At 46.9% G+C, this 11,999-nt stretch overlaps 2 protein-coding genes across 2 annotated transcripts; both read left to right on the plus strand.

Moving 5' to 3' along the window:
* The first annotated feature begins 509 nt into the window (after nt 1-509).
* Nucleotides 510-941, plus strand: LOC130495756 (uncharacterized). Its single transcript, XM_056987254.1, has one exon. It carries the CDS (start codon nt 510-512, stop codon nt 939-941), a length of 432 nt encoding a protein of 143 aa, XP_056843234.1.
* Nucleotides 942-3,439: 2,498 nt separating this feature from the next.
* Nucleotides 3,440-4,189, plus strand: LOC130495757 (uncharacterized). The gene has a single exon (XM_056987255.1). The coding sequence runs from the start codon at nt 3,440-3,442 to the stop codon at nt 4,187-4,189; it is 750 nt and encodes a 249-aa protein (XP_056843235.1).
* The last annotated feature ends 7,810 nt before the right edge of the window (nt 4,190-11,999 follow it).

The following is an 11,999-nucleotide window of genomic DNA, read 5'->3' on the forward strand; positions in this document are numbered from 1 at the left end:
GGCCATTAAGTCACAAGTCCTAGCTGATTTTGTAGCCGAGTTCTCCCCTGCCATGCTTCCAGCCTTGGCACAAGAAGTAAAGCTTCGCGATAGTGAAGGGGAAAAAGGCGAATGGACGCTATACGTAGACGGGTCCAGCAATGTAAGGGGTACAGGCGTGGGATTAGTCCTAACTTCCCCTACGAGAGAATCAGCCTCAAGGGCCTTACGATACAACTTCAAAGCGACGAACAATGAGGCTGAATACGAGGCCCTAATAGCAGGGCTGACACTCGCCAAACAGATGGGAGTGGAAGACATCCAGGTCTTCAGCTACTCACAACTAATCATAAGCTAGGTCCAAGGAGATTGCCAGGCGAAAGACCCAAGCATGGTTAGGTACCTATCAGTGGCTAAACGACTACTCGACAGGTTCCGAAATTGTAAGCTCACTCAGATCCCCAGGGAGCATAATTCCCAAACCAACGCTCTAGCTAATCTAGGGTCCCGCCCTGGAAACCACGAGTCACATGAGCATCCCACTGCTAGTACCTCAATGGCCCGCAACAGAAAAAGAGACGAAGCCTGAAGAAGTATCCGTAGTAGATGAAGGAGAAACCTGGATGACTCCCATCACTAACTACCTAAGGTACAACACCATTCTTGCAAATCGAGACGAAAGTCGGAAGATAAGGAGGCCAGCTGCCAGGTACTGCTTTTCCGAAGGAAAACTACACAGAAGATCCTTCTCAGGACCTTACCTACGATGTCTCACCCCTAGAGAAGCCACCAGAATACTAGAAGAGCTCCATGAGGGAGAGTTTGGCTCTCACTCCAGTGGCAGAAGGTCCGGATACAACTGGCCAACCATGGCGAGGGACGCCCTCAAACAAGCTAAACTCTGCAGCCAATGCCAGAAGCACGCGCCACCAACCTTCCACCGGAGAACCTCAAGTCTCTGAGCTCTCCTTGGCTCTTCCGAAAGTGGGGCATGGACATAGTGGGGAAATTTCCCATGGCACCAGGGCAAAAGGTCTTCCTCCTAGTCGTGACCGATTACTTCACAAAGTGGGTGGAAGCTGAAGCACTAGCCAAGATAACGGATCTCAGATCATAAAGTTCCTTTGGACCAATGTGATCACACACTTCGGAACCCCTCATGAAATTATCACAGACAACGGATCCCAGTTCACAAGCTGCAACTTCTGAAAGTTTTGCAAAGACTGGAACATAAAACTCTCCTATTCAGCACCACGACATCCCCAGTCAAACGGGCAAGCCGAGTCCACCAACAAGACGGTGGTGAACATGCTCAAGAAGCGCCTAGAGGATGCCCATGGGCGATGGGCAGAAGAGCTACACGGAGTACTCTGGGCCTATCGGACTACCCCGAAGACGGCTACCCAAGAGACTCCTTTCTCACTCGTCTATGGTGCTGAAGCAGTGATACCCACGGAGGTGCACGTAAGGACTGTTGGCGAAAAATATCCAGGCATAAGTTTTCTCCAGCTTCTGGATAGGCCATCGACTTCCGGACCCTTGCTCAAAGAAGAAACCAGGGACCGACCCCTGCCATAGATCCGACCCCCTTGATCGGACCGACCCTTGAAGCAAAATAGAAGTTTTCCGCCTAAGGGGAAACTTCCATTTTTTCGATTATGGAAGAGTTCTATTACTTGAAGCCGACATCTACAACTATAAAAGGGGAGCCCAAACACTAGAATAAGGGATCGACTATTCTAGACTAGAAGATTAGAGTTTAGGCGACAAAGACTAGGGTTTATACACCCAAACATTGTAGTCCCAAAACTCAATAACATCTTCTAGTTTACGATTTCTCTTGCTTTCACACAATCTCTTCTAGTGTTCCGTAGTACTAAAACAATCCTACACAAAAATACCCTAACAGTTTGGCGCTAGAAGGAGGGGAGTATTCCAACTACGTGACTATGGCACTAGAGCACGATACTAACCAAGCAGAGATGACCCCAAGGGAGATCGAACTCCTCAACAAACTCGAGATCCTTCAAAGTCAGGTTACCGATCTTCACAAAGCTCGGGAGACAACACCCGGAGGTCATGAACTTCTTCTCGAACTTCAAACCCTAAAAGACCAACTTGGAGAACACTCCAAGCAACTATAACAGAGCGTCGAGAAGCTAGACGCCATAGAAGCAGAGAATCTTGTCCTCCGACAAGAGAACCACGTCCTCGGTGAAACTAGCAACAAGCGAAAGCGGTTCCGAACTAGGGTTCGACCCATGGCTTCGCTTAATACTCCACGCGATGGTGAAGAAGCGCCTCGTCAACCCGTTTCCACCAACGACGAACCCGAGGGCCGAGAAGCCGCAAACGACGCGACCCGAGTACAAGTGGATAGCGATTCCGATAAGGAAGATGAAGAGTACTCACCTGATGATCCTGGGATCTCGGACCCGGCTCTAGCCGCCTACCTAGAAAAGGTGGTTTCCGAAAGGTTCGGAACCATCCAATCTATGGTAGAAAGGCTCCCAGGGATAGCTCCTCTTATTCGGAAGAGTAATCCAGGGTCCTATTCTGATACACCTTTCGTGGAAGAGATTGACTCGGTGGAGATGCCACGCAAGTTCTCTTTCCCGAGCATAAAGATGTACGAAGGTACTGGGGATCCTGACAATCACATCGCTCAGTACAAGCAACGCATGCTAGCAGTAGCAATCCCCCAGGATGCACGGGAAGTTACCATGTGCAAGGGATTCAGATCAACCTTGACTGGCCCTACTCTCTAGTGGTACATCAATCTTCCTACCAAGTCCATCAAGTCCTTTGCAGCCCTCAACGACAAGTTCGTAGAGTAATTTGCTAGTAGTCGCAACCTAGAGAAGAACTTAGACGACCTCTACGAAGTCCTCCAGCATAGGAACGAACCCCTTCGTTCCTGCATAGCACGCTTCAACCAAGAGAAGGTGGCTATCCCTGAGTGCAACGCTGATACGGCTATCTCAGCCTTCAAGCGGGGCCTACTTCCGGAGGGAGATCTCTACAAGGAGCTGATCAAATACAAATGCAGGACTATGGAGGATGTGTTGTCTCGTGCGTGGGCTCAAGTAAGGTGGGAAGAAGAGATTGCTAGTAGGGCCAAAGCCTGTCGGAAGTACTATCAAAAGTCCTCAAAGCCAACTAGGAATGATCGTGACGATCCCTCTCATCCCAAGGCCGCTAGGGAGACTAGTAACCCAAGCAGGGGCAGGTACCAACATCGACCTTTGCCCATATCCGAAGGGATGATGGTGTCCACTTGGCCCGACATCTCTCATCTTGCAATATCAAAACCAGAACTGATTGGTGTCCTACCACAAATGGGTCCTCAATTCAAGTGGCCTCTAAGATGAAGGCTGCAAAGGCTAATCGAAACCCCAAACGGTGGTGCGAGTTCCATAGTGATCATGGTCACACTACATAAGATTGTATAGCCTTGAAGATGGAAGTCGCCGAGCTTCTCAAGAAAGGCTACCTAAGGGAGTTCCTTGCATATAAGACCAAGAACCTTCTAAATATGGAAGGTCCCGGTCTTCCTACCGAAGCAGCTCCTGAATTGCCACCACAGCAAGACCGGGTGATCCATGTCATCTCAGGCAGATCGGAAGTAAGCGGAATCAGTTGTGCCGCTGCCAAGAGAAGTACTTGCAATGCCAGGAACGCTCAAGAGGCTGAGGGTCCTAAGCGCCTGCTCTTGGGAACATATGAGATCAGCTTCACTGCAAGGGAGCAGGAGAACGTCCTTGCTCCTCACCACGACGCCCTTGTCATCTCACTTACCATAGCAAACTGCTTGGTCAAGCGAATACTAGTAGACAATGGGAGCTCCAACAACATTATCTTCCATTCGGCCTTCGCCGACCTAGGATTGGAACCTACGGCCCTAACTAGAAAGGCGACTCCCCTCGTAGGCTTCAGTGGAGAGGTCAAACAAACCTTAGGAGAAGTTCTTCTCCCCGTGTATGCCGAGGGGATAAACGAAGCCACAAAATTCCTAGTCGTCGATTGTCCTTCATCGTATAATGTGATAGTAGGAAGGTCTTGGATCCACGACTTGGGAGCCGTACCTTCGACTTTGCATCAGCTGGTCAAGTTTCCAACTCCCTGGGGCATTAAGGCGGTTAAGGGAGATCAGGAAAATGTCAGGTCCTGCTATCAGACTACCCTAAGGGGAAAGACCCAAGTCTTATAGCAATTACAGAAGAAGCTTCCGGCCCCGCATACCGAAGAGCCGGAAGTGGAAAAATGGATGAGGTTCCACTCATAGAAGGGAACTTGGGTCAAAATTTAAAGATAGGCTCCAAGCTTCCAGAAGGCCTAAGAAGGAGATTGGTCGACTTCTTGAGATCCAACTCCGACTGCTTCGCCTGGTCCCATGAAGACATGCCTGGAATTGATCCCGACGTCATCATGCATCAACTCAGAGTGGATCCAATGCATCCTCCTGTCAGACAGAAGAGGAGGAAGTTCGCCCCTGAAAGGGACGAGATAATCAACGAAGAGGTCAAGAACCTACTGGATGTCGGAATCATACGAGAGGTGCAATACCCAGAATGGTTAGCTAATGTAGTGGTCGTTTGGAAGAAGAATGGGAAGTGGATAGTCTGTATTGACTTCACGGACCTTAATAAATCCTGTCCTAAAGACCCCTTCCCCTTGCCTCACATTGACAAGCTAGTCGATGCAACCGCTGATGAGTTTCATGGATGCAGTCTCCGGATATAACCAGATCCTAATGCATCCTGACGATCAAGAGAAGACCTCGTTCATGACCTCAAGGGGCATCTACTGAGGATCTCGGATCCGGCTTTAGCCGCCTACTTAGAAAGGGTGGTCTTCGAAAAGTTCGGCACCATTCAATCTATGGTAGAAAGGCTCCCAGGGGTAGCTCCCCCTATTCGGAGGAGTAACCAGGGGTCCTACTCCGATACACCTTTCGTGGAAGAGATTGTCTCGGTGGAGATGCCACACAAGTTCTTATTCCCGAGCATAAAGATGTACGAAGGTACTGGGGATCCTGACAATCATATCGCCCAGTACAAGCAACGCATGCTAGCAGTAGCAATCCCCCGGGATGCACAGGAAGCTACTATGTGCAAGGGATTCGGGTCAACCTTGACCGGCCCTGCTCTCCAGTGGTACATCAATCTTCCTACCAAGTCCATCAAGTCCTTTGCAGCCCTTAGCGACAAGTTCGTAGAGCAATTTGCTAGTAGTCACAACCTAGAGAAGAACTCAGACGACCTCTATAAAGTCCTCTACCATAGGAACGAACCCCTTCGTTCCTACATAGCCCGCCTCAACCAAAAGAAAGTGGCCATCCCTGAGTGCAACGCTGATACGGCTATCTCAGCCTTCAAGCGGGGCCTCCTCCCGGAGGGAGATCTCTACAAGGAGCTGATCAAATACAAATCAGGACTATGGAGGACGTATTATCTCGCGCTTGGGCTCAAGTAAGGTGGGAAGAAGATGTTGCTAGTAGGGCCAAAGCCTGTCCGAAGTACGATCAAAAGTCCTCAAAGCCAACTAGGAATGACCGCGACGAGCCCTCTCATCCCAAGACCGCGAGGGAGACTAGCAACCCAAGCAGGGGCAGGTACCAACATCGACCTTTGCCTAGGTCCGGAGGGATGATGGTGTCCACTTGGCCTGATATCTCTCATCTTGCGATATCCAAACTGGAACTGATCGGTGTCCTATGACAAATGGGTCCACAAGTTAAGTGGCCTCCCAAGATGAAGGCTGCAGAGGCTAATCGAAACCCCAAGCGGTGGTGCGAATTCCATATCGACCATGGTCACACCACGGAAGATTGTATAGCCTTGAAGATAGAAGTCGCCGAGCTCCTCAAGAATGGCTACCTAAGGGAGTTCCTCTCAGATAAAGCCAAGAACCTTCTAATCAAGGAATGTCCCGGTCTCCCTACCGAAGCAGCTCCTGCATTGCCACCACAGCAAGACCGGGTGATCCATGTCATCAGGCGGATCGGAGGTAAGCGGAATTAGTAGTGCCGCTGCCAAGATAAGTACTTGCAACGCTAAGAACGGCCAAGAGGCCGAGGGTCCTAAGCGTCTACTCCTCGGAACAGATGAGATCAGCTTTACCGCAAGGGAGCAGGAGAAGGTCCTTGCTCCTCACCACGACGCTCTTGTCATTTCACTTACCATAGCAAACTAATACTAGTGGACAATGGAAGTTCCAGCAACATTATCTTCCACTCGGCCTTCGCCGACCTAGGGTTGGAACCCACGGCCCTAACTAGAAAGGCGACTCCCCTTGTAGGCTTCAGCGGAGAGGTCACGCAAACCTTAGGAGAGGTCCTTCTCCCCGTGTACGCCGAGGGGATAAACCAGGCGACATAATTCCTAGTCGTCGACTGCCCTTCATCGTATAATGTGCTACTAGGAAGGTCTTGGATCCACAACATGGGAGCCGTACCTTCGACTTTGCATCAGCTGGTCAAGTTCCCAACTCCCTGGGGCATTAAGGCGGTCAAGGGAGATCAGGAGAATGCCAGGTCCTGCTACCAGACTACCTTGAAGGGAAAGACCCAACTCTTATAGCAATTACAGAAGAAGCTTCCGGCCCCGCATACCGAAGAGCCGGAAGTGGAAGGAATGGATGAGGTTCCACTTGCAGAAGGGAACTTGGGTCGAAACTTAAAGATAGGCTCCAAGCTTCCAGAAGGTCTAAGAAAGAGATTGGTCAACTTCTTGAGATCCAACTCCGATTGCTTCGCCTGGTCCCACGAGGACATGCCTGGAATTGATCCCGACGTCATCATGCATCAACTCAAAGTGGATCCGATGCATCCTCCCGTCAGACGGAAGAGGAGGAAGTTCGCTCCTGAAAGGGATGAGATAATCAACGAAGAGGTCAAGAACCTACTAGATGCTGGATTCATACGAGAGGTGCAATACCCAGAATGGTTAGCTAATGTAGTGGTCGTCAGGAAGAAGAACGGGAAGTGGAGAGTCTGTATTGACTTCACGGATCTTAATAAATCCTGTCCTAAAGACCCCTTCCCCTTGCCTCACATCGATAAGCTAGTCGACGCAACTGCTGGTCATCAGCTGATGAGTTTCATGGATGCATTCTCCGGATATAACCAGATCCTAATGCATCCTGACGACCAAGAGAAGACCTCGTTTATGACCTCAAGGGGCATCTACTGTTACAAGGTCATGACTTTAGGATTGAAGAACGCAGGTTCGACCTATCAGAGGCTCGTCAACATGATATTCGCCGATCAGATAGGTGATATACCATGGATTTTACCCATTTTACCCATGGTATATAAGTGTTTTATGTACTATTTATTATGTATTGGAGTCTATTTAGAGTATTTACAGGTTCAGGGACGATTTGGAGATATATGGTGATTTTGATGCCTTTTGGAGTCTTTCGCAGTGCAGAACTGCACAGACATTTCAGATGTTTAGCTCTCGATGGAGACCTTTCCACCGTTTCATTTAGCTCATCTTTTGAGACAAAACACAGCTTTGCGTTATCTTTCCAATGCCACTGGTTTGAGGTTAATCCAACGGTTAGATAGGAAGGTATGCCATTTTACTGAAGATTGGTCAGTCTGCCTCGCGAGAGAAAGCTGCCGAGAAGAGGATTGTATGTCGATCGATGCAGCACAATGCATGTCGATCGATGCAGCACAATGCATGTCGATCGACAGGGACATCAGAGTATGGGCTGAGTATATTTCATGACCAACTGAAGCCCATGAGTCACCACAAAGTTACCAAAATACCCCTGACGACCAGAAATCCTATTTATGTTATTTCGAAGCCATTGTTGACGGCTACGCTTTAGATTTTCTTTTATGTTTTCTTTGTTCCATTGTTTCTCTTAGGAGAAAAGGGAGGAACTCTTATCAGAGTCCTCCTGGAACTCCTTTGGTTTTGGTTTATTTATCTATTGCATCTTCATCTATTCATCTATGATTTCTGTGACATACTTCATGTCTGAATAGATCCACCTGTTAGATCTATGGTTCAGATAGGTTTGTGGGATTAGCCCCAAACTATACTTGCTAAGTTGTGATATTCAACAAATGGATTGAACTCTATGCTTGTTCTAGATTAGCTAACTAGAGCATAGATTACTAGGATCTTTGATTATCTTGAATTATTCATTTGAACTTGTTTGTCTCCCGTTGAGAAGAGCGACATCTCCTCCTTGAGACCTTGTGTTCATATTCGGCTCGCGCCTAGGCAGATCTAGAATCCGTCGATCGATATTCCGACAGGTAAATCGATCTGCGCTGCGAAAGGTGTATCGCTCGATATCTCGAAAGGATATCGATCGACTCTTTTTCTGTGTCATCATGCGAAAGGTGTGGCAAGAGATCTAGATTATTTAACCAGTGAGAGATCACTGATGTTAAGCGGCTGAGATCTATAGTATCATGCAAGCAACTTGTTAAAGCATTTATAGAAATTATAATCCCCAATACCTAAATAGAAACCCTAGATCTAGCAACCATTCTTCCATCAACTACCTTGGTTTCATAAGAAAAACTACCTTGTTCGCCCTTCCTATTTAATAAATTTATTTACTGCTTTACGATATATTTACTGTTAGCCTAGCTAAATCATAACTATTAGATCTAGTGTGTGCTTTAGCTCCTTGTGGATTCGATCCCTAAGTACTATAACTTGACCTCTTTTGATGAGAGTAATTCACTCCTTAGGGTAATTTGAGTGATATCAAATTTGGCGCCGTTGCCGGGGAGCTTCGATCGCCATTAGATCTTGTTTAGTTAGATTTTGTTTAGGTTTTATTATTGTTCAAAAATCTCATAAATTTTTTTTCTTATGTTTCAGGTACATACCAGGAGCAACAATGAAGAGATGATTTTTAGCTTATTCAAAGAAGCAACCTGCTGGTTTATGCACGATCCGTAAGTCTACGAGGGATGTAACGATCGACACCCTCCAAGCAGCATCGATCGATCGCATACACCACAAATCGATCGACATCGTCCATCACGAATCGATGGACACCCTACAAGAACCGGTGATTGACAGAGTACACAAATCGTCAAACGACACTGTTCACGCGAACACTGTTCACATAGGTACTGTTCACCGAGGTACTGTTCATCGTGGTACTATTCACACGGGTACTGTTCATCCAGGTACTATTCATCCGATCACTATTCATCCGATTACTGTTCATCCTGGTACTATTCATCCGATTACTGTTCACGAAAACATTGTTCATCCGAAATCGATCGACACTGTTCATCTTTTATCGATCGATACTGTTCATCGTGACACTGTTCATCGTGACACTATTCATCCGACGTTGATCGACACTGTTCATCCCGTGTCGATCGATACTGTTCACTTCAGCACTGTTCACCGAAACAGTGTTCATCGCGGCACTATTCATGAAAACACTGTTCATCCGAACACTGTTCATCCCGTATCGATCGATACTGTTCATCCGACGTCGATCGACACTGTTCACCGAAACACTGTTCACCGAAACACTGTTCATTGCGGTACTGTTCATCGAGGTACTGTTCATCGCGACACTGTTCATCGTGGTACTGTTCATCAAAACATTGTTCACCGCGACACTGTTCATTCGGGTACTGTTTATCAGGACACTGTTCATCCGACGCCGAAAAATTATGTTCATCAAGGTTCGACCAACACCACTTGCGGGGAGTGAAAGGAGGTAAGAGCACTCATACTTAAGATCGATAAGAGAGGTATCTGGCGAGACGAGGAAGGTCGTCTTTGTAACACCAGAGGACAATTGATTAATGTAGACAGTGATGTAATCCCTGATGTGATTGATGTTGCTGAGACAAACGATTTTGTTTTGACAAGCCAATGGTATGATTTGGGAAGCGAGGACCCTTTCAAAGGTCTTCCTTTTGAAAACCCCAAAGATCTTATCAAGACACTCGAGGGGTTAGCCTCATCAGCAAGCGCCAGAATGAGGTACATGTAGATCACATTATCTGCAAGATCTTTCCTTATTTTTTATCTGGAGATGCTTTTAGCTGGTTCAGTAAGTTGCAGCCAAGATCTCTAACTTGTTGGGAAGACATCAAAAGCGCCTTCCTAGGTAAATTTTTCAGTGAAGCTGTAGCAATTCGCAGTAAAAGGTTTGATTACATGATCGACAAGATGAGTGAAGATCGTGAGAAAGGAATAATGACTAGTATCAGCTAGATTATTGACTATGTCTACAGCGAGCAGAATGGAGATTCTGAGACCCCAACAACTCATGTCAAGCAGCCAGACATTCAGGATCAACATGCTTATGAGGATACACAGAGGGACAAACTGAACAGAGGACAGCTGGTCAACCATGGTACGGTTGAGGATGATGAACAAGATGGATCCGGAGAGCCGAGCATAGTAGAAAAAGCTGATACAAGTGATTCGATTTCAGCATCGATCGATATCGGCACTTCAGAAATGATCGATACAGACTTGTCTCATCGATCGAAACCTCTCGTAATCCCTGATGCTACTGCTGTGAATGCTGGGACAGAACAACAAAGAGCACTCAGAGACTACAACAGTCCTGAGGATTTATATGCTAAAAGGTCTGCATTGCGTCGTTCAACATTCCAGAGTTCCGTCCCTGAGCTACCTACTGCATATATCTCTCTTGTGGGTCAAACTCCTTTTCATGGTCTTCATTATGAAGATGCCCCTAACCACTTAGAGGCATTCGAAGATTTAGCTTCGACCATCAAATGCAATGGAGTCCCTGAAGACTACTACTTCTGCAAATTATTCTCATATTCTCTTGCTGGAGAAGCAGCATGTTGGTTCAGGAAGTTACCACAAGGATCTGTTACTACCTGGAAAGACATCACAAACGCCTTCCTCAACAACTTCCGATGTGATGCTGCAGCAAATCTAGAGATTGAGAAGAGAGCTATGCTGGAATATATGGTAGAGGATGATGAACATATGGCACCTGAAGAACTAAGTAGAGTAGAAGAAGTCGATATTAGTGACACAAGCTCAGCATCGATCGACCCCGCGACCTCGACATCGATCGATAACATCACTTCAGCATCAATCGACACCAGCATCTCAACATCGTCGACAGATACGTTTGTCACAGATCGACACCACCCGAAATCCCTGAAAGATCGAGTTGTCCTCATGACATTGCAGACTCGACACAGAAGAGCATTGATGTATCAAGTTGTTATCCTAACCAAGATGTAGAAAAAAAGATCACCATGGAAGATTTCTTGGAGCTAGAAGAATTTTTGGAGTTAGAGGGTGGAGAACAACTTAGAGAATTGGATTCAAGTGTAGAAGTTACTATGGAAGACTTCATAGAGCTGGACGATTGGCTTGAGTCGGAACAGAAGCTTGATGACGAGCGGAATACTATGAGGAAAAATTTGGAGCCTTCGTCAAAAGCTAGAATCGATCGATACCGACCTGATGAGATCGATCGACACACACCCGATAGCATTGATCGACACACACCCGATAGCATTGATCGAAACCCACCCGAGTGCATCGATCAACACACATCGTTTGATGAGCTACCAGGATGCACAGTTAAGCTGGAACCGATTGAAGTGAGAATGCACAAGTCTAAGACCTCATACCTTGCTGTCCCTGAACATCTAAGACCCATATGCGCAGAAGAAGTTGCTGGGATTTGAAAAAGAGTGAAGAGGATACATGACCCTGTGAAGATTGTGGTTCCCTGTACTGTGTTTGAAGCTGAATCTCCTATACCACCAGATAGAGGTATGCATCTAGATTCCTACAATGGAGTATTTAAGGATCATCAGCATGTAGTAGTTTCTCAGAGGGGGATGAGGTGTAGAACTGAAGTCGACAAAGAACCCAGAGAAGAAGCCTCGATCGACACTGTTCAGAAAACATCGATCGATAATATCACTCCACCATCGATCGACATCTACCGGATACCACTGATCGACATCATTAATCTGTCATTTATCGACACTACCACTGGTTCATCGATCGATA

Source organism: Raphanus sativus, chromosome 6, assembly GCF_000801105.2.
Source record: "Raphanus sativus cultivar WK10039 chromosome 6, ASM80110v3, whole genome shotgun sequence".
Classification (NCBI taxonomy): domain Eukaryota; kingdom Viridiplantae; phylum Streptophyta; class Magnoliopsida; order Brassicales; family Brassicaceae; genus Raphanus; species Raphanus sativus.

Bases quoted from the DNA above. Each gene is read 5' to 3' on its own strand.
- LOC130495756 (XM_056987254.1), top strand. From the start codon at position 510: ATGAGCATCCCACTGCTAGTACCTCAATGGCCCGCAACAGAAAAAGAG.
- LOC130495757 (XM_056987255.1), top strand. From the start codon at position 3,440: ATGGAAGTCGCCGAGCTTCTCAAGAAAGGCTACCTAAGGGAGTTCCTT.